We start from the raw sequence: 23,614 nt of genomic DNA, 5'->3' as shown, positions 1-23,614 counted from the left end.
AATTTCCTCGTCATCAAGGCAGAGAACATCTATTCAGCTGCCTCCGATTTCCCTCGTTCCCCGGCGCTATACCAAACCTCCCCCAGTTCCATTCCTATTCTAGCCGAGTCTCCATCTCTTGCTAGTTTTTCTCCCATCTCCCCCATACCTTCTCCAAGCTCATCTCATTCATGAGATGAATCTGCTGCTCCATTGATCCCATTCCCACTAAACTCCTAAACATCCAACACCCCTTCCTGCCCCCCACCCCCCTCCCCCCGATAGCTGATATTGTAAATGTTCCCTCTCCTCAGGCATGTCTTCCTTCTTTTCAAAAATGCTGTCATTCTCCCCTTCTATTCTCATTAATTATTCCATCTTCGATCAGCCGTGATCTTATTGAATGGGCAAATAGATTATTCCTGCTCCTATTTCTTATACTGCCTATGATGACATAATCACATAGCTCCAATCCAGATCCATTCTCAATTCTCCCACAACTTTCTGTTTCAATACCTCCAATCAGGTTTCCACACTTCCAATAGCACTGAAATAGTCCTAAACAAAACACACAAAAGTCATATTTTAGAAGGATATGTTGATGAGGTTGGATGAAGAGAGGTAGGAGGAGGCTCATGTAGAGCGCAAACACCGGCATGGTCATGTTGAGCCGAATGGCCTGTTTCTGTGCTGTAAATACTTTGTAACATTATGTGTCCTTTGACCGTGGTGCATTATCCCTCCTGTCTTCCACTAACTCTTTGCACCCTTCAGCATTTGACCACACCATCCTCCTCCAAAACCTCTCCGCTGATGTCGAGCTCTGCTTTTAGCAATGCAACACTAACCAGTAAGTTTTTTTCCCCCCCTAGAGTGGGGAACTAGAGTGTGGTTAGAACGTGGAGCGCACCACCGCAAGGAGTAGTTGAGGCAAATAGCATAGATTCAATTAAGGGGAAACTAGATAACACATGATGGAGAAAGAAATAGAAGGGTATGCTGATTATGGTTAGATGAACAGGGTGGAAGGAGGCTTGATAGAGTATAAACGTAGTCATTGACTTGTTGGGCCAAATGGCTTGTTTTGTTGCTGTAGACGCGATGGCCGTGATTTTGGCTACTGAGGCGGGTTCTGTGAGGCCGGGGTCGGTAGCGTGGTTTCAGCCCACTGTCGGCTCCATCCCGCTCTTTGGAAGTGATTACAATAATTGGGCTTGTTAAGCCCGCCCAGCGAGGTACCCGGCCAATTTAAAGGAACTGGGTCTGATGACGTCATTTGTTGATGTGTCATCAGCTGGTTTTCTTAAAGGGACCGTGTCCAAATTGAATTTGACATTTGCACTGTCAAATTGAGGTGATGCAAACACTGACGAGCACTGCACAGAGGTGCACGGCTGCACCCAGGCTCTCCCATGCCTCATTCCATATGCTTATGGAGGGAGTCACAGCACACAGGGAGATTCTCTTCCCTTCCAATGGGCGGAAGAGACCTCCCCAGGAGACCAACACAGCCTGGTTACACATTACACAGGAGGGCACAAACAGGAATGTCATCAGGAGGACCTGGTTGCAGTGGCGCAAACCTTTCAATGATCTCAGTATATCATGAAACCTTACTGCAAAGCCACACTCAATGTCATCCTGCTATGCCACTCATCACATCCCCATCATTCTTCCTTCCCTACCCTACTCCTGCACATCCCCTTACTCAAACCAACTTATCTTGCACCTCCACCCATCCCTCTCTATCTACATTATCACATCCCCATCTCACTTGTCACCCCTCACACTCACCCTCGACATAGTGCAAGCATATCAACTAACAACACACAAGGGGAGGTCCTTGGGTGTTTTCATCAATGTTCATGTAAAGTTTCTGTTAATGTGGTGTCAAACATTGAAACCTTTATTTTGAACACTTCACGTTCGTGGACAGATCTGTGTGCATCTTTGGCTGTGGCTTAGTGAATTGCAGTGAATGGTGAGATATAACAGTAAGGCAGCCGAGGGGTGTGCTTGTGTCGTGGGAGCGTGAGTTCGTATTGCCCGAATACCTCGCTTTATGCTGTGGTCTGAGGTGACAACGCTGGGTTAAAAGTTTAAGCAGTTTTTCTGCTGAGCATGAGTTGTGAATGAAGTTCAGATCAAAGCCGATAATGTCGCCCACAGAAACCGATGCTAGAACGTGTGAGAGTCATTCAGCCAAATGTGTCAATTTGTTCACCTGTGTGTCTGCAGTAAGTCATGGCAAGAGTGGATTGTGGCAATAAGACCTGATTTCAAGGTCGTTTAGTCTACATTGTCTGTTCGTATTTGCATGTACCACTCCAGGGAGCAGCATATGCTGGAGCAGGAGAGCAACGGCAGTGAAGAGGGACGTCACCAAGATCCAGGTCGGTGATTGGAGCGTTGGAGGTACTGCAGGAGCGGCAAGGTCGGGGCGAAGGAGCGGCGAGAGACTGTAGAGGGATGTGATCAGGGTCCAGGAGAGGCGCGAGATCAAGGCGCAGAAGAGATGAGGGCCCAGGGGCAGCACGGGCCAGCTCACATTGCGATATGTGTGCGCACTAGGTCCATGCAGCAGAGCTGGACTCCAGTCGCCTTGGGTTAATCTTTGCCACTGGACCAAGATCTAGCTCTGTCAAGCCCGTGTGGTGGCTGGTGTGCAATGGCCACCCCACATTAAAAAAATCCACGCACAGGCATCTTTCACCCTTCAGGATGTAGTTCAAGACCTGGAATATTAGGTCCTTCTTGGAAACACCTGTGAACTCATCCTTTTTTGGCTTGGAAGCAAGTCATCCTTGTTTCGAGGGACTGCCTATGATGATGATAACAGTACCCCCGCAATGATGATGAGTGTGAAATGAATGGCTTGGGCATTGTAGGGATGCTTTATGGTGTTGGTGTGGGGTAGTGCCAACTGGTGCATCATGTGAAAGCCAGGGTGTACAGTGTCAAGTGAATAAATCTGGCCATGGTGAGGCCACCACTGACGTCACGGGCAACAATGTGGTCGGGTGCTCTCTGTCCTGTGCAGCATCAGTTGATTGCAGAGAAGGTTGGTGTTGTTGTTGGTGCGGCTGGTGTTGGGGATGATCGTGGTGGGATTCTGAGGACCAAGGTGAGATAGTTCCAAGGGCACCGATGCTGATGTAATAGGTGGCAGGTGAAATTGAGATGACAGAAACAATCTGTCAATGGTGAGAGAGGTTGTTCCAATGAGATGACACTGGATAGAGAGAGTTTGCTCCAAACACTTGCAACCTGCATAAAGACAAATCTGTTTTCCAAATGCAGTAAGCAGTAGCTTCTGAGCTTGGAAAGTGAGCAACTGTGAGATGGGAACTTTTATCACACATTTGCAGCTGTCAAGTAATAAAATGCTTCCATGGTCATTCAATTCCCACTCTGCTTACCAGACGTGATCTCCAAGCAGCGTAGATGCTGTGGGCAACCTCGTAAACTCTGAAGGTGAGCTCAAAATAGTTCTTAATGGTCTGTTAACAAGGTCATAATGACCTGAATTGCCTCCCCCGCCACTGTGTGTCAGGTCTGCTCAGCGCCGACAGACCTGACATTTGGGAAAGGCGGATTGACAGCGGGGTCCCGACCCCCTGCCCCAAAAAAAAACATTTTCCCACTCGACCCGCCACCGATCGTGCCTGCTGATCCCCCGTAAAATTCCCTCCCTGACCTTTTCCAAAAACCTGCCAAATAAATTTCAATGGGGCTAAAATTCCGGCTCACCTGATCCAGACGGAATACGTACGGACCCGGCGAGGCCCTGCAAAAGCTGGTTTTAGGCACGCAATGCTCATGCGCCAAAAACCTGCTTTTCCGATCTGCCAAGTTTTGGCTTGACAGATACTCCGCATCGCCGCAGCCAGAACATTCGCTCGGAAGAGTTTGGGCTATTTGCGAATACTCTTGCGCCTGGTAAAAGCAGGTGCATAACCTACTTTTACCAATGTAAAAATAAAATTTAAATACACATTTTAAGTTAAAAACCCTGTTCGCTAAGGTAAGTTTATTTTAAACCCTATTAAAACACAAAAAAAATCCAAAAAATATATTTTTTTTCTAAAACATTTAATTTCAATTAATTTTAATTATATGAGGTGTTTTTTATTAATTTTTTATATTGTGTTTAATGTGTCTTGTTTTTTTTTCTCATTGATAGCAATAAGAACTCTGAGATACGGAGTTTTCATTGCAATCAATGAGAATACTATACCATCATTGGTTGTCCAGTCACATGTTACGCCACCTTCTTCGTGTGAATCTCGAGGACGGGGGCCAGGCTCCAAAGCGTAGGAAGAAAAGTCCTCCCACCGCAATCGCAGGCGCCTCCGGTACCACCAGGTCATTTCATTAAAAATTCTCGGGTCGGAGGCGTTCGTCCGAAGGAAGCCTTGACCCAAATTTCAGGCCCATTATGTTTATAATTTCCTTCTTTGTAACGAGTACTCTTCCTCTAAGTGTCACACCAGTCCAGTGTAGTTCCTTATTTAATATAGGAGAAACTAACGTAATTTTGTACATTATAGAAAATACAAAAATGGCTTTTTTAAAATAAGCATTGCTAGTTAGGGCGAAAAGCCTATTACTGAAAATGTAAACGACCTTGGTCCAACTAAACAAAATTTTATTTTTGTTTCCTAGCATTCTTACCTCTGCTCTGTATTAAAAAGAGCAAATACATATTTGCTGGACATGAAGCTTTTCTCCACATCTCGAATTTTCAGGTTATCTAATGGCAGCATATACTTTTTCTCTTTTTCCTACACAGAAAAAACAAATCAAGAAATAAAACCATTAGTTTATAATGTATTAGGGGTTGGTTGATAAAAGCTATCATTTTAGTGTATATCTGTAAATAAACATTTTAAACAGAAACCTGTAATGAGAATGAGGATAATTTTTTATTCACGAATAGTTTTGCAACCTATGTCTATTTTTATAATAGACCACGCCATAAATACTTTTTTTTTTTACTGTGCACCCAATGCTCAAATGTAGCTTTCATTGGGTAGCTTGCTTACAAGTTTATTCACTTTCATCTTCTCCCAGGGAAACTGGTCCTCGCCTCCTCACAGTCCGCTCATTATAATAAGAACATAAGAATTAGGAACAGGAGTAGGTCATCTAGCCCCTCGAGCCTGCTCCGCCATTCAAAAAGATCATGGCTGATCTGGCCGTGGACTCAGCTCCACTTACCCGCCCGCTCCCCATAACCCTTAATTCCCTTATTGGTTAACCATCTATCTATCTGTGATTTGAATACATTCAATGAGCTAGCCTCAACTGCTTCCTTGGGCAGAGAATTCCACAGATTCACAACCCTCTGGGAGAAGAAATTCCTTCTCAACTCAGTTTTAAATTGGCTCCCCCGTATTTTGAGGCTGTGCCCCCTAGTTCTAGTCTCCCTGACCAGTGGAAACAATCTCTCTGCCTCTATCTTGTCTATCCCTTTCATTATTTTAAATGTTTCGATAAGATCACCCCTCATCCTTCCGAACTCCAACGAGTAAAGATCCAGTCTACTCAATCTATCATCATAATGTAACCCCCTCATCTCCGGAATCAGCCTCGTGAATCGTCTCTGTACCCCCTCCAAAGCTAGTATATCCTTCCTTAAGTAAGGTGATCAAAACTGCACGCAGTACTCCAGGTGCGGCCTTACCAATACCCTGTACAGTTGTAGCAGGACCTCCCTGCTTTTGTACTCCATCCCTCTCGCAATGAAGGCCAACATTCCATTCGCCTTCCTGATTACCTGCTGCACTTGCAAACTAACTTTTTGGGATTCATGCACAAGGACCCCCAGGTCCCTCTGCACCGCAGCATGTTGTAATTTCTCCCCAAGGTCCAGCATTCTGCTGCCTGACCTGCTGAGATTTCCAGCATTTTCTGTTTTTATACCTGCCTACTTGCCTACCCTTGCCATCTATGTGCTGAGTAAATGCTTTCTGTTTCCTCATAAGGTAACTCATCACCATTTTTTCTTGTAGTTAATCTGCAGCCTGGCCTGCCTTGCTTACTAATCTGAAATTATTGAAGGTATGTGGCCTGTACTCATTAAAAATACAATATACATTTATGCAGGCCATTTATTTAAATCATCTTTTAAGCACCTTATTCATTACTGCCAGAGTTTAGCCAATGCAAGGTTTTAAACTGCTTTAAAAGACTGTAAATTGAAAATATAATCCAGCATTTAAATATATAATTTTGCACTTTAGTATATTATATTTACTATTATGTACCCAAAATGAGTATATTTTAAAAGCTGCAGAGAATTCAGAGTTATATACTTATCAACAATATATAATGTTATGTCTGTAGTTATTGATATTTGAGAGTGTGCCAACTGAATATCTTTCTCAATTTATGCCGAGTCTACACCCACAGACTACATGCCTTCATTGGGCTGAACCGTTCTCTGCTAACGTGTGTAGTTACCACGGCGCCAGGCCATGAGTCATATTCATCAGACGTTAACATAACCTGGGGAGGGGGAGACGAAAGGATGTTTAACAGGTAAAGGACAATCTTTTTAAGATCGCTTTAAGACAATACTGTAACAGCGCACAATTAATAACATTTTAACATTAGGGTAAAAAATAAACATTGATGATTTGTGTTTAAAGTGCAAGCCTTTTGAGCATCCAATAATTGTTACTCATGAATGGAAATAACGGTTAGTGCAGAGTTCAACAGAGAAAGGTTTGGCTCTTTTCTTTACATTCCAGTTACTTAAAAAATATATACTTTGAAAAGCTTGCATTTATGTAGTGGCTTGTCGCACCCGCAAGACATCCCAAAGCACTTTACAACAAACAAATTACTTTTTGAAGAAGAGAAAGAGGAGGGGGAGGAAGAGGAAGAGTTGATGTACCACCGTTTATATAGAAGAATGGCTCAAAGCACTTCACATAGGAGTGAGGCGAAATGGACACTAAGCCGAATAAGGAAAAATTAGGAAGCAAGAAAAGCTTGGTTTTAATGGGCTCAAGTTTCCACAAGAAAAAAAACGGGCGCCCCTCCAAGTTGGGCGCCCGTTTTTCGCGCCTAAAACGGCGCCTAAAAAAATCCTCGGTATTCTCCACCTACCTGTAAGTCCTCTGGCCCTCATCGCAGCCAGCACGAGCTGTGTGGGGGGGCAGAGCCAGGTCCCTGCGCTGAAAACAGTGCCGGGACCTCTGCACATGCGCTACAGTCGGCACGCAAGTGCAGTAGCTCCAGGCGCCGAACTGTGTGGAGGGGCCCGAAGCACGCAGCCCCTAGCCCTGGCTGAATGGCCTCACTGGGGCTGCGTGAATAAGGCTCCTCCCACGGCCAGCTCCTGCTCCCCGCCCCCGAAAAGATCCGACACCCGCTCCCCCCCCCCCCCCGACCAGACCCGACCCCACACCCGCTTCCCCCCCCCCCCCGCCAACCAGACACCCGCTCCCCACCCCCGCCGACCAGACCCGACCTGACACCCGCTTCCCCCCCACCCCCCCCCCCCCCGACCGACCCAACCCGCGCTCCTGTTCCCCGCCCCGCCCCCGGGACCCGACTCCCGACTCCTGGACTGGATCCGATCTGAACTCTTCCCCCCCCCCACCCCGCTCTCTCTCTCTCCCTCCCTCCCCTCTCTCTCTCTCCCTCCCTCCTCCCTCTCTCTCCCTCCCTCCCCCCCCTCTCTCTCCCTCCCTCCCCCCCTCTCTCTCCCTCCCTCCCCCCCCTCTCTTTCCCTCCCTCCCTCCCCTCTCTCTCCCTCCCAACCCCCCCCTCTCTCTCCCTCCCTCCCCCCCTCTCTCTCTCTCCCTCCCTCCCCCCCCTCTCTCTCTCCCTCCCTCCCTCCCCCCCCTCTCTCTCTCCCTCCCTCCCTCCCCCGCCCCTCTCTCTCTCTCCCTCCCTCCCCCGCCCCTCTCTCTCTCTCCCCCTCCCGCTCAGCGACACGAACGGCTTTCTCCCCCCCCCTCCCGCTCAGCGGCACGAACGGCTGCAGAATTCTCCCTGGCTGAAGCACTTTCACACAGGTAGGAAGATGATTCATTTAATATTTTCTTGGCTTATAAATGTTTATTCAGGTTGGATTTATTTGTATAATATTTGTAGAAGTATAAATAAGGATTTATTGTCGAATTTAATGAGTTCCCTTCCCCCCCCCTCCCCCCCACCTCGTTCTGGACGCCTAATTTGTAACCTGCGCCTGATTTTTTAATGTGTAGAACAGGTTTTTTCAGTTCTACAAAAATCTTCTACTTTAGTTTGGAGTACATTTTCACTGTGGAAACTTTCAAATCAGGCGTCAGTGGCCGGACACGCCCCCTTTTGAAGAAAAAATTCTGTTCTAAACTAGAACTGTTCTACCTGACTAGAACTGCAGAAAAAAAAATGTGGAGAATTGCGATTTCTAAAATAGTCCATTCTCCACCAGTTGCTCCTAAAAATCAGGCGCGAATCATGTGGAAACTTGGGCCCAATGTCTTAAGGGAGGTGAGGGTATTGGAGATGGGTGTAGGAAGAGATTTCCAGATTGTACAGGCTAGACTAAAAACTATAAATTGGTTTGGTAGGGAATTGGTTAGGAGGTAGAAGACAGAAAGTAGGGAAAATGGGTATGTACACAAATTGGCAGGATGTGACTAGTGGTGATCCCCAGGAATTTCAATGTAGGCGAATGCAAAGTCATCCACTTTGGATCTAAAAAGGATAGAACAGAGTACTCTCGAAATGGTGAAAAGCTAGAAACAGTGGAGGTTCAAAGAGACTTGGGGTTAGAAACATAGAAAATAGGTGCAGGAGTAGGCCATTCGGCCCTTCGAGCCTGCACCGCCATTCAATGAGTTCATGGCTGAACATGCAACTTCAGTACCCCATTCCTGCTTTCTCGCCATACCCCTTGATCCCCCTAGTAGTAAGGACTACATCTAACTCCTTTTTGAATATATTTAGTGAATTGGCCTCAACAACTTTCTGTGGCAGAGAATTCCAAAGGTTCACCACTCTCTGGGTGAAGAACTCTCTCCTCATCGCGGTCCTAAATGGCTTACCCCTTATCCTTAGACTATGACCCCTGGTTCTGGACTTCACCAACATTAATAAGAACATAAGAACATAAGAATTAGGAACAGGAGTAGGCCATCTAGCCCTTCGAGCCTGCTCCGCCATTCAACAAGATCATGGCTGATCTGGCCATGGACTCAGCTCCACTTACCCGCCTGCTCCCCATAACGCTTAACTCCCCTATTGATTAAAAATCTATCTATCTATGACTTGAATACATTCAATGAGCTACCCTCAACTGCTTCCTTGGGCAGAGAATTCCATAGATTCACAACCCTCTGGGAGAAGAAATTCCTTCTCAACTCGGTTTTAAATTGGCTCCCCTGTATTTTGAGGCTGTGCCCCCTATTTCTAGTCTCCCCGACCAGTGGAAACAACCTCTCTGCCTCTATCTTGTCTATCCCTTTCATTATCTTAAATGTTTCTATAAGATCACCCCTCATCCGTCCGAACTCCAATGAGTAAAGATCCAGTCCACTCAATCTATCATCACAAGGCAACCCCCTCATCTCCGGAATCAGCCTAGTGAATCGTCTCCGCAACCCCTCCAAAGCTAGTATATCCTTCCTTAAGTAAGGCGACCAAAACTGCACGCAGTACTCCAGGCGCGGCCCCACCAATACCCTGTACAGTTGCAGCAGGACCTCCCCGCTCCTGCACTCCATCCCTCTCGCAATGAAGGCCAACATTCCATTCGCCCTCCCGATTACCTGCTGCACCTGCAAACCAATTCCCTGGGATTCATGCACAAGGACACTATTTGAAGGGGCTGCTCCTGAAATTCTGGCTGCACTTCAGTCCCACTCTCCTGATCTTTGGGCACCCTGTGCGGAGGGGAGCGGGTAGGTCCGAGGGCCTCCTCGTAGGACTGCTCCTGGGCACGGCCAAGGGTGCCATCAGCCGGTCCAGGCAGCGGGCGGTCGAGGGGGTCGTTCAACCTGACTGCCTGCCTCTCTTCCGCTCTTACATCCGATCCAGGGTGTCCTTGGAGATGGAGCACGCGGTGTCCACCGGTACGCTCGCGGCCTTCCGCGAGAGGTGGGCACCGGAGGGACTGGAGTGCATCATCACGCCCGGCAACCAAATTTTAATTTGATTTTACGTTTTAAAGTTTAATTTGTTTTAATTGCCGGTGCTTTTAGTGTCCCCCTTTCCTTTTATAGGGGGCACTGGAAAAAGGAAAAATTTGATTTTAGTGCCCCAAAAAAAAAAACACAAAAAAATAAATAAAAAAGGGGCCTTGTAAATGTCTTGTGTGTGTCATCCAGGTCGGGTGGCACGGATACATGTTTTATGTTTTTGCAGGTGAACTCCAAAAAGAGTTTCATGCACAAGGACCCCCAGGTCCCTCTGCACCGCAGCATGTTGTAATCTCTCCCCATTCAAATAATATTCCCTTTTACTGTTTTTTTCCCCCAAGGTGGATGACCTCACATCTTCCGACACCGTACTCCATCTGCCAGGCACATACATCATTAAAATGAACACGTATAGAGAATAATAAAAAAAAAAGGCTAATGGAATACTAGCCTTTATATCTAGAAGACTGAAATACAAGGGGACAAAAGTTATGCTGCAGCTGAACAAAGCCCTGGTTAGTCCACAACTAGAGTATTGTGAGCAATTCTGGGCACAACAAATTAGGAAGGATACATTGGCCTTGGAGAGAGTACAGCGCAGATTTACCAGAACAATATCTGTACTCCAAGGGTTAAATTACGAGGAGAGATTACACAAACTAGGGTTGTACTCCCTGGAATCAACTTGATCAAAGTTTTCAAGCTATTAAGGAGAACAGATAAGGTAGATAGAGAGAAACTATTTCTGTTGGTTGGGGAGTCTAGGAGTTGAGGGCACAATCCAAAACTTAGAGCCAGACCTTACAGGAGTGAAATTAGGAAACATTTCTGCGCACAAAGGCTGGTAGAAGTTTGGAACTCTCTTCCGCAAATGGCAATTAATGCTAGATCAATTGTTAATTTTAAAGCTGAGATTGATAGATTTCTGTTAACCAAAGGTATTAAGGATAAAGGCGGGTATATGCAGTTAGGTCGCAGATCAGCCATGATCTCATTGAATGGTGGAACAGGCTCAAGGGGTTAAATGGCTTACTCCTGTTCCTATCTGTACTGCGGCTCAGCTTTTCACTATATTTATAAATGACTTAGATGAAGGAATAGAGAACCATCTATCCAAGTTTGCTGACGACATCAAGTTAGGTGGCACATTAAATAGTGCAGATGGGAGCAGAAAGTTGCCAAGGGCCATGCTAAATTAAGTGGGCAAAACTGTGGCAGATGGAGTACAATGTGGGGAAGTGTGAGGTCATCCACTTTGGACCTATGAAAGATAGATCAGAGTATTTTCTAAATGGTGATAAGCTAGGAACTGTGGATGAGCAGAAAGATGTAGGGGTCCATGTAAAGACATCACTATAATCTAGTGGGCAGGTACAAAAAATAATTAAAACGACTAATGGAATGTTGGCCTTTATCTCAAGGGGGCTGGAATAAAATGAGGTGGAAGTTATGTTACTGTTATATAAAGCTCTGGTTAGACACCATTTAAAGTTCTAGGCACCACATCTCAGAAAGGATATATTGGCTTTGGAGTGAGTGCAGCGCAGATTCAACAGAATGATACCGGGGCTGAAACGGTTAAGTTATAAGAAAAGGTTGCATAGACGATGCTAGTATTCCCTTGAGTTTCGAAGATCTAATTGAGGTATTTAAGATGTTTAAAGGAGTTGATAGAGTAGATAGAGAGAGACTATTTCCACTGGCTGAGAAGTCCAGAACAAGGGGCATAACCTTAAAATTAGAGCTGGTTAGACCACACCTGGAGCACTGTGTTCACTTCTGGGCACCACACCTTAGGAAGGTTATATTGGTCTTGGAGGGAGTGCAGCGTAGGTTTACCAAAATGATACCTGAACTCCAAGAGCTAAATTATGAGGAGAAATTACACAAATTAGGATTGTATTTCTGGGAATTTAGAAGCTTAAGGGGTGATTTGATCAAAGTTTTCAAGATATTAAGGGGAACTGATAGGGTTGATAGAAACTATTTTCGCTGGTTGGGAGTCTAGGACTAGGGGCCATAGTCTAAAACTTAGAGCCAGGCCTTTCAGGAATGAAGTTAGGAAACACTTCTACACATATAGGGCCCACATTTGGCCAGGACCGATTTCTAGCGCGCTCACCAGAGGTGCACCGCTTTTGTAGAACTCCAAGGGCGCCAAAAATCTTCGGGCCGAGTTTGGCCGCACCCCAGCCTCTCCTCCATGGTGGCGTAGCGTGGCATCTGGATTCGGGGGCGGAGCCAGGTCCCGGCGCTGAAAACAGTGCTGGGACCTCTGCACATGCGCGCTAGAGTGTGCGCGCATGTGCAGTAGCTCCTTGCCCCCAGAATCTGAGAGAGTGTGCTGCAGGCTGTGTGGGAGGGGCCGAAGCATCCCGCCATTATCCCTGGCCGAATGGGCTTCCTTATCGGCGGCCCGCTGCCTTCCCGGGCCGTGTTTTGATAGGACTTCTACTTTTTATTTGTTAGTTAATTGCTTATTGCTTATTACTTTTTGTGCTTTGTTTAGTGCTTTGTAAGTCTTGGTGCTAGGTGCAGGTCCTCTCCGCTTCCTTATATTTTTTTATTTGTTAGTGAATGCTTATTTTTGTGCTTTGGCTTTGTTTAGTGCTTGGTACTTTAGAATGTACCTACCTGCGCTGATTTCTTAACTCTGCAAGGGTTTTCTGTGCAGCTACAAGTGGCCACATACGCTGACCTAAGTTAGTTTGGAGCAACTATTAGCTGTCCAAACTGGCTTAAATGGCCAGTGGCTGGTAACGCCCCCTTTTGAAAAAAAATGAAACTAAAAAAAATCCTAACTAACTCACTTACACTGGCGCAAATTAAATGTGCAGAATGGGGAATTTTAAGATACTCCGGAAAAATCAAGTTGCTCAAAAAAAAAAACGGAGCAACTCCTGGCCAAATTTGAGCCCAATGGGTGGTAGAAGTTTGGAACTCTGCTCCGCAAACGGCAGTTGATGTTAAGTCAATTGTTAATTTTAAATCTGAGATTAACAGATTGATTGTTAACCAAAGGTATTAAGGGATATGGGGCAAAGGGGTATATTGAATTAGGTCACAGATCAGGCATAATCTCATTGAATGGTGGAACAGGCTCAAGCAGCTAAACGGCCTACACCTATTTCTATGTTCTTACAAACAGACACTGAATTTCACAGATGAACATGAGAGACGCAACTGAGTTTATAGAAAATAAGCAACTTCTGATCAATCATCTTTATGATTGAAGGACTACCTATGATCGATGAGATGCCACCGCGGTGGCAGAGGTAATGTATTAAAGACATGAGAAAATGCTCCTCATTTGCATGGCACGTCTTACGATAATAATCCAAGAAAACGGAAATAACACAATTTGTAACAGACCATTAAGAAAATACGATATCTTCTTCAAGTCTTTTAATTATTAAAATCTAATTACTGAAACAAATTCAATTAGGCTTAAATTCTGTGCTGATAAATTTGGAAACCAAAATCTGAACCCAGTTACAGCTGCGTGTACTCTTGATACACGATAGTCAAATTCAACATATAAGCTTCCCCAAATCTTTCATTGTAATTCTGCATTACTGTGAATACAAAGGGATGTGATCATTTATAGCCTTTCACAGCAGGGTGCTTTCTATCCTAATCTAGGTATTGATCATTACTAAATATGCTGTTGTTTCAAATGTCATTTAACAGTGTTTATTTGTCACCCTACAAAATTGCCCACAAGTTTAATTAAGTGTCTTACTGTTTATTTCTGTTTACATGGTATGGCTTAATGTGGATAAAACTTTGGGTCAGAAATTCCGGCCTCCCGGGTCCGTACGGAGTGTGTACGGACTTGGGAAGGCAACGCAAAAGCCGGTTTTCAGCGCACAATGCGCATGCGCTGAAAACCGGCTTTTCTGATCTGTCAAGTTGGAGCTTGACAGATCCTCCACATCTCGGCAGCCAGGACATTTGCAAGGGCAAGATTGTGGTATTTACCCATATCTTGCCCAGCAAATGTCCTGAAAATTCTTGCGCCTGATAAAAGCAGGCGCATAGCCTATTTTTACAGGCAGGTGTAAGAGTTTGAAGATACACAAAAACATTTTAAAATGAAATTATAAAACACATTGTATTATAAAAAAAATCCACCCCACAGTAAGTTTATTTTAAACCATAATTAAAAAAACTTTTTTAAAAAATTGGAAATATATATTTTTTATAGTAAATAAATAATTTTAAATCAATAAAAATATGTGGTGCATTTTTTCTATATTTTTTATTAGAGTTTTGTGTGTTGGGGGGGGGCATTATTATGAATGAGAATATACTTTACCTTCATTGGCTGCCCAGAGCCATGTGCCTGCAGCTCCAGCCCTGCGCACATCCTGACGCGCACGCACTGCAATGCGCAGTCAGTGGAGGCCTCAGGACCGGGAACTCGCGTGGGCGCAGCAGCTTCAGGTAAGTGCACACCTTTTTTAAGTTTTTCCCTCGATCGCTCGCGGGAAGCAGCCGACCGGGATTTCTGGGCCTTTATTTTGAATCCTAATTAAATGATTCCATTTTAAAATTCTTTAATCAGCACCTTAAACCCTTTCAGTACAGCTGAAGATTGTAAGGCAACTGGGTTTTTATTACTGGCTTCTGAAATGTCCAATAATATTTCTACTGCATCAAATATATACATTCAGATTTCAATTGTGTAAATAACAATACAAAATAAATCTATTCAATACAATTTTTAGTTTGTCGTTATCTGATGCAAAATGAACTATTTACAAACATCTTGTTTATCAAATGATACTCCGATTACCTAATTTACTTTAAGTTTGCCCATTTCAACACTTAATATCACAGTACACTGAAATACTTGCATTTCACAGCCTCACAAGGTTCCAAAGCACTTTACAGACAAGGAAAATTTTTTTGAACTGTAGTCACTGTTGTAATGAAGGAAAAGCGGCAGCCAATTTGTGCACAGCAAGGTACCACATACAGCAATGTGATAACGACCAGATAATCTGTTTTAGTGATGTGGATTGAGGGATAAATGCTGGCTAGGTCACTGGGGAAAACTCTCTTGCTCTTCTTCAAAATACGTCCACATGAGCAAGCAGATTAGGCTTCGGTTTAATGTCGCATCCAAAAGACGGCAACTCCAACAGTGCAGCACTACCTCAGTACCTCGATCAGCCCCAACACTAACAGCACCAACGACAACACCAATCTTCTCTGTAATCAACTGATGTGCTCAGGCTCTGTGTCCTGTGCCACATGACCACATTGCTGCTTGGGAGGTCAGGGATGGCCTCACCATGGCCAGATTTACTTCACTTGATGCTGTACACCCTGGAAGCTACATGATGCGCAAGGTTGGCACCACCCCACACCAACCCCATAAAGCAGCCCCACAATGCCCAAGCCATTCCTTTCACTCTCATCACCATTGCGGGGGGCTACCGTTATGTCTCACCGTTCACTGCAACTCACTAAGGCACTTCCAAATAAGCACACTAATCTGTCGAAGAACACAAAGTGTTCAAAATAAAGGTTTAAATGTTTGACAGCACATTAACAGAAACTTTACATGACCATTGGCTAAAACACCCAAGTGGCTACCCTTGTGCATTGTTAGTAGGTATTGGACAAGGATGAAGGTGAGTGTAAGGGGTGACTTGTGAGATGGTGATGTGATAATGTAGATAAAGAGGGATGGGTGGAGGTGCAAGGTAAGTTGGTGTGAGTAAGGATATGCAGGAATAGGGTAGCTAAGGCAGCATATTGGGGATGTAATGAGAAGCACAGCAGGATGAGATTGAGAGTGGCTTTGTACTAACGTTTTGTGATCTACTGAGATCATTGAAACCTTTGCGGCACTGCACCTAAGTCTTCCTGATGACATTCCTGCTTGTGCCCTCCTGTGCAATGTGCAACCAGACTGGTGTTGATCTCCTAGGGAGCTCCTCCGCCCATGGGAAGGGAACAGGACTTCTCTGTGTGCTATGACTCCCTCCATAAGCAGATGGAGGAATTCCTGGGAGAGCCTGGGTGCAGCCTTGCACCTCTGTGCAGTGCTTGTCAGTGTTTGCAACATCTCAAAATAAAGGTGGCCATGGTCCTTTTAAGGAAACCAGCTGATAACATGTCATCAAATTATGTCACCAGATCCGCTTCCTCGAATTGGCTGATAGAAATGAGTTGGTTGAGAGGAATACTGGGAGTATTCAGGATGCAAAGAATCAAAAATGATACAAGAACCTGGCTTGGATTTATTTCAAGAATGAAAAGAGCTGGAATATTTTTCATGGCCCTGCATTCAGAAGAACATGGAACAAGATCATGGTACAAGGACAAGGGCAGCAGCTGCATAGGAATACCATCGCCTCCAAGTTCCCCTCCAGGTCACATATCATCCCGACTTGAACATATATCGTCGCTCCTTCATTGTCACTGGGTCAAAATCCTAGAACCCCTTATCAATGTTCCCTTTAATTGTTTCATGAGTGCGCAAAATAAAGCAGTTGCGCGGCTTTTCCTAGTTAAAAGCCGTTGAGCTGGCTGCGCGGGTGCTGCAGCAGCTTAAAGGGGACATTGCTCCACACCTAAAAGCACTGAGAGAGTATCTTTATCACAGGAACTGCAGTGGTTCCACAGGGAATGCAGCAGTTCAAAAAGGCAGCTCACCAACACCTTCTCAATGCCATCTAGGGATGAACAATAAATGCTAGCCTTGCCCATATCCCGAGAATGAATAAAAAATAAGCCAGGGAGGACCAAAGATAGAAAATGTCAAGAGTGACTGGTCACAGAAAGGGATACAGATGACTGAAGCAGCCAGGCAAGTTCAGAACTGACAACAATGGAGTGAATTCATTCGGCCCCATCATCGCTGCAGAACTGACGGGTGGGAATTTAGTAGCGACAGTGCTTATTTTGTTCTGCATGATGTGTAGGAGTTGACTGTATTAGGTCAAGTGGGATTCAAAGAAAGCTGCTTTGAAGAATCATGCAAAGTCTTAATTCCCCAACTGGTGAAAGTTCAAATCAATTTTGTGCTGATCTATCTGGCAATCTACAAAACTATAAACAGTTTTTAATCAAACTATGGCACTATAGCTTCTGTTTATTGCACGCAACTCTCTCCCTCCTTAAAGTGTTCCAACATATTGTACAATAGAATAGCAAGGTGTGAGTTACAAATCGTGATAGTGCCATAAGGAGAGGTGGCATGTAAAGGCCAGATACTCTCATCAAAGGGGAAGTGGCAGAAAAAGATATAAATAATGATTCCCACCCCACTCCTGCACATCTTATAACAAGTGGTTCAGCAATGACAATGGCGAAAAGCTGTCAAAAGATTATATTCCCACTTTCTCAGCCAAAGAATGCTATGTGATGCAGGAAAGCTTAAAAGAGTAAAAGAGAATAACTTTAATTTTTTTTATTTATTTCAGCAATATTATGGTGGTTATTAATATAATCCTTTTTGAAACATTCGTGTTGTACTTTCACATAAATTTCTGCTCACATTTCTAGAATTGTAGCACCAGTTTGTATTAAGAAGTTTGTGTTCCATGCAAAGATCAGTCCGCGATTCTATCAACCTCTGACCTGCTATAAGACAGAGATGTGGCCTTTTTTGGGCAAGCTACATGAATATCAGACTATCAATTCAAAGAGCTGCCACATACTGGGCGGAATTTTACCGCGATGAGAGGGCGGGTTTGGAGGCAGGGCAGCTGTTAAAATGGAAATGATTAATAGCGGGTCGGGAGCCCACTGTCAAACTGCCTCCACGCTAGTCTCCCAAGGAGCAGGTATGTCAGTGCTCAACAGACCTGATACCAAGCAGCGGGGGAGGCAATTTACATCATTAAGAGCTAGTTGAAAGCCAATTAAAGACAATTTTATTCTCTACTTACCACTATTCCAGCTTTTTCACAAGGTACACGGTGCTCGGGGATCACATCAGGTAAGTAGGTCGGGTTTTCAATGACAACTGCAAATGTGGTATAAAAGCTCCTATTTCACAGCTGTTCACTTTCCAATCTAAGAGGCCTTCAGGATTTGGAATACATTTTTGAGCTTTACAAAGGATTACATGGGATATACGACACAGAAACAGGCCATTCAGCCCAACCAGTCCATGCCGGCGTTTATGCTCCACTCGAGCCTCCTCCCGTTTTTCTTCATCTAATTACCCGATGTGATCCCCGAGCACCATGTACCTTGTGGAAAAGCTGGAATTGTGGTAAGTAGAGAGTAAAATTGTCTTTAATTGGCTTTCAACTAGCTCTTAATGATGTAAATTGCCTCCCCCGCTGCTTGGCATCGGGTCTGTTGAGCACTGACATACCCAATCCCTGGAAGCAGATTGACAATGGGCTCCCGACTATTCCCTTCTCCTTCATATGCTTGTCTAGCCACCCCTTAAATGCATCAATACTATTTGCTTCAATCACCCGCTGTGGTAGCGAGTTCCATATTCTCACCACTCTTTGGGTAAAGAATTTTTTCTCAATTCCCTATTTGATTTCTTGGTGACTATCTTATATTGATGGCCTCTAGTTACGCTCTTCCCCACAAGTGGAAACATTCTCTCTGTATCTACTCCATCAAAACCTTTCATAATTTTAAAGACCTCTATTAGTTCACCCCTCAGCCTGACGACTACGTGTGCGGGAAGTGTATCCGCCTCCAGCTCCTGACGGACCGTGTTGCGGATTTGGAGCTGAGGATGGATTCACACTGGAGCATCCACGATGCTGAGAATGACGTGAGTAGCAAGTGTAGCGAGTTGGTCTTACCGCAAGTGAAGGGTCCACAGCCAGCTAGGGAATGGAAGATCAGCAGGAAGAGCAGTGCAAGGAAGGTAGTGCAGGGGTCCCCTGCGGTCATCCCCCTGTAAAACAGATACACTGTTTTGAGTACTGTTGAGGGGGATGACTCATCAGGGGAGGGCAGCAGCAGCCAAATTCATGGCACCGTGGCTGGCTCTGTTGCACAGGAGGGCAGAAAAAAGAGTGGGAGAGCGGTAATGATAGGGGATTCAATTGTAAGGGGAATAGATAGGCGTTTCTGCGGCCGCAACCGAGACTCCAGGATGGTATGTTGCCTCCCTGGTGCAAGGGTCAAGGATGTCTCGGAGCGGGTGCAGGACATTCTGAAAAGGGAGGGAGAACAGCCAGTTGTCATGGTGCACATTGGTACCAACGACATAGGTAAAAAAAGGGATGAGGTCCTACGAGATGAATTTAAGGAGCTAGGAGCTAAATTAAAAAGTAGGACCTCAAAAGTAGTAATCTCGGGATGGCTACCAGTGCCATGTGCTAGTCAGAGTAGGAATCGCAGGATAGCGCAGATAAATACGTGGTTTGAGCAGTGGTGCAGCAGGGAGGGATTCAAATTCCTGGGGCATTGGAACCGGTTCTGGGGGAGGTGGGACCAGTACAAACCGGACGGTCTGCACCTCGGCAGGACCGGAACAAATGTCCCAGGGGGAGTGTTTGCTAGTGTTGTTGGGGAGGAGTTAAACTAATATGGCAGGGGGATGGGAACCAATGTAGGAAGACAGAGGGAAACAAAATGGAGGCAGAAGCAAAAGACAGAAAGGAGATGAGTAAAAGTGGAGGGCAGAGAAACCTAAGGCAAAAAACAAAAAGGGCCAATGTACAGCAAAATTCTAAAGGGTCAAAGTGTAATAAAAAGGCAAGCCTAAAAGCTCGGTGCCTCAATGCGAGGAGTATTCGGAACCCAAGAGTGGGCTCTGAGCTAGTTAGAGTGGGTGAGAGCGCAGATGAACAGAACCCCAAGAAAGAATGCAAAAGGCAGGAGGCAACAGAGCAGAGTAGCACTGCGGTAAGTATAAACCACAAGGTGATAGGAAGGGACAATATGTATGAATATAAAGGGGCTGCAGGAGGGGCCAAAACTAAGAATCATGGTTTAAAAACTAGTATTAAAACACTTTACCTAAATGCACGCAGCATTCGAAATAAAGTAAATGAGTTGACGGCACAAATCATTACAAATGGGTATGATTTGGTGGCCATTACAGAAACGTGGTTGCAGGGTGGCCAAGACTGGGAATTAAACATACAGGGGTATCTGACAATTCGGAAAGATAGACAAGAAGGGAAAGGAGGTGGGGTAGCTCTGTTAATAAAGGATGATATCAGGGCAGTTGTGAAAGATGATATTGGCTCTAATGAACAAAATGTTGAATCATTGTGGGTGGAGATTAGAGATAGTAAGGGGAAAAAGTCACTGGTGGGCGTAGTTTATAGGCCCCCAAATAATAACTACATGGTGGGGCGGACAATAATCAAGGGAATAATAGAGGCATGTGAAAAAGGAATGGCAGTAATCATGGGGGATTTTAACCTACATATCGATTGGTCAAATCAAATCGCACGGGGTAGCCTTGAGGAGGAATTCATAGAATGCATACGGGATTGTTTCTTAGAACAGTATGTTACAGAACCTACAAGGGAGCAAGCTATCTTAGATCTGGTCCTGTGTAATGAGACAGGGATAATAAACAATCTCCAAGTAAAAAATCCTCTCGGAATGAATGATCACAGTATGGTTGAATTTGTAATACAGATTGAGGGTGAGGAAGTAGCGTCTCAAACGAGCGTACTATGCTTAAACAAAGGGGACTATAGTGAGATGAGGGCAGAGTTAGCTAAAGTAGACTGGGAACACAGACTAAACAGTGGCACAATTGAGGAACAGTGGAGGACTTTTAAGGAGCTCTTTCATAATGCTCAACAAAAATATATTCCAGTGAAAAAGGGCGGTAAGGGATAACCAGCCGTGGATAACCAAGGAAATAAAGGAGAGTATCAAATTAAAAACCAATGCGTATAAGGTGGCCAAGGTTAGTGGGAAACTAGAAGATTGGGAAAATTTTAAACGACAGCAAAGAATGACTAAGAAAGCAATGAAGAAAGGAAAGATAGATTACGAAAGTAAACATGCGCAAAACATAAAAACAGATAGTAAAAGCTTTTACCAATATATGAAACGGAAGAGAGTGACTAAAATAAATGTTGGTCCCTTAGAAGATGAGAAGGGGGATTTAATAATGGGAAATGTGGAAATGGCTGAGACCTGAAACAATTATTTTGCTTCGGTCTTCACAGTGGAAGACACAAAAACCATGCCAAAAATTGCTGGTCACGGGAATGTGGGAAGGGAGGACCTTGAGACAATCACTATCACTAAGGGAGGTCGTGCTGGACAGGCTAATGGGATTCAAGGTAGACAAGTCCCCTGGTCCTGATGAAATGCATCCCAGGGTATTAAAAGAGATGGCGGAAGTTATAGCAGATATATTCGTTATAATCGACCAAAATTCTCTGGACTCTGGGGAGGTGCCAGCAGATTGGAAAGCAGCTAATGTAACGCCTCTATTTAAAAAAGGGGGTGGACAAAAGGCAAGTAACTATAGGCCGGTTAGTTTAACATCTGTAGTGGGGAAAATGCTTGAAACTATCATTAAGGAAGAAATAGCCGGACATCTAGATAGGAATAGTGCAATCAAGCAGACGCAACATGGATTCATGAAGGGGAAATCATGTTTAAATAATTTACTGGAATTCTTTGAGGATATTACGAGCATGGTGGATAGAGGTGTATCGATGGATATGGTGTATTTAGATTTCCAAAAGACATTCGATAAGGTGCCACACAAAAGGTTACTGCAGATGATAAAGGTATGCAGAGTCAGAGGAAATGTATTAGCATGGATCGAGAATTGGCCGGCTAACAGAAAGCAAAGAGTCGGAATAAATGGGTCCTTTTCGGGTTGGAAATCGGTGGTTAGTGGTGTGCCACAGGGATCGGTGCTGGGGCCACAACTGTTTACAATATACATAGATGACCTGGAAGAGGGGACAGAGTGTAGTGTAACAAAATTTGCAGATGACACAAAGATTAGTGGGAAAGCGGGTTGTGTAAAGGACAGAGAGAGGCTGCAAAGAGATTTAGATAGGTTAAGCGAATGGGCTAAGGTTTGGCAGATGGAATACAATGTCTGAAAATGTGAGGTCATCCACCTTGGAAAAAAAAAAGTAAAAGGGAATATTATTTGAATGGGGAGAAATTACAACATGCTGCAGTGCAGAGGGACCTGGGGATCCTTGTGCATGATTCCCAAAAAGTTAGTTTGCAGGTGCAGCAGGTAATCAGGAAGGCGAATGGAATGTTGGCCTTCATTGCGAGAGGGATGGAGTACAAAAGCAGGGAGGTCCTACTGCAACTGTACAGGGTATTGGTGAGGCCGCACCTCGAGTACTGCGTGCAGTTTTGGTCACCTTACTTAAGGAAGGATATACTAGCCTTGGAGCGGGTACAGAGACGATTCACTAGGCTGATTCCGAAGATGAGGGGGTTACCTTATGATGATAGATTGAGTAGACTGGGTCTTTACTCGTTGGAGTTCAGAAGGATGAGGGGTGATCTTATCGAAACATTTAAAATAATGAAAGGGATAGACAAGATAGAGGCAGAGAGGTTGTTTCCACTGATCGGGGAGACTAGAACTAGGGGGCACAGCCTCAAAATACGGGGGAGCCAATTTAAAACCGAGTTGAGAAGGAATTTCTTCTCCCAGAGGGTTGTGAATCTGTGGAATTCTCTGCCCAAGGAAGCAGTTGAGGCTACCTCATTGAATGTATTCAAATCACAGATAGATAGATTTTTAACCAATAAGGGAATTAAGGGTTATGGGGAGCGGGTGGGTAAGTGGAGCTGAGTCCACGGCCAGATCAGCCATGATCTTTTTGAATGGCGGAGCAGACTCGAGGGGCTTGATGGCCTACTCCTGTTCCTAATTCTTATGTTCTTATAATTTTAAAGACCTCTATTAGTTCACCCCTCAGCCTTCTTTTTTCAAAAGAGACCCAGCCTGTTCATCCTTTCCTGATATGTATACCTTTGCATTTCTGATATCACCTTGTAAATCTTCTCTGCACGCTCTCCAGTGCCTCTGTATCCTTTTTATAATATGGCGATAAGAACTGCACGCAGTACTCCTTGCTAACCTGTGTCAGAACTTTTATAGCGATCCCTTTGTTCCTCTACCCCAACTAGTCTCTCACCCTCCAAGTAATAAGTGACCTCCCTATTCTTCCTACTAAAATGTAATATCTCACATTTATCTATGTTGAATTTCATTTGTCAATTGTATGCTCTCTAACCACTGTCACCTCCTTGGAACAACCTCTCTCACCATTGACAGATCGCTTCTGTCACCTCAACTTCAGCTGCAATCTATTCCATAAGCATCGGTGCCCTTGAAAAAAATCTCACCTTGGTCCTCAGAATCCCACCACGATTAGTCCCAACATCAACAACACCAGCATTATTACCAGGCACACCAGCAGCATCAACAACATCATCAACCTTCTCTGCAATCACCTCATGCTGCACAGGACACAGGGCATCAGCACCTGACCATAGTGCTGCCCGGGAGGCCAGGAATGGCCTCACCATGACCAGATTTT

The 23,614-nt window shown here is 44.7% G+C and overlaps 1 protein-coding gene across 1 annotated transcript in view; it reads right to left on the bottom strand.

Annotated features, from left to right (window-relative positions):
* dnm3a (dynamin 3a) overlaps nucleotides 1–23,614 on the bottom strand; it is a 486,179-nt gene that overhangs the window by 134,583 nt on the left and 327,982 nt on the right. The window contains 1 exon segment of the mRNA XM_070887379.1: nucleotides 4,654–4,763. Coding sequence (XP_070743480.1) covers nucleotides 4,654–4,763 — 110 coding nt within the window.

The sequence above is a fragment of the Pristiophorus japonicus genome, chromosome 8 (assembly GCF_044704955.1).
Source record: "Pristiophorus japonicus isolate sPriJap1 chromosome 8, sPriJap1.hap1, whole genome shotgun sequence".
Lineage (NCBI taxonomy): Eukaryota > Metazoa > Chordata > Chondrichthyes > Pristiophoridae > Pristiophorus > Pristiophorus japonicus.
This window is presented reverse-complemented; position numbering and strand designations above follow the sequence as displayed.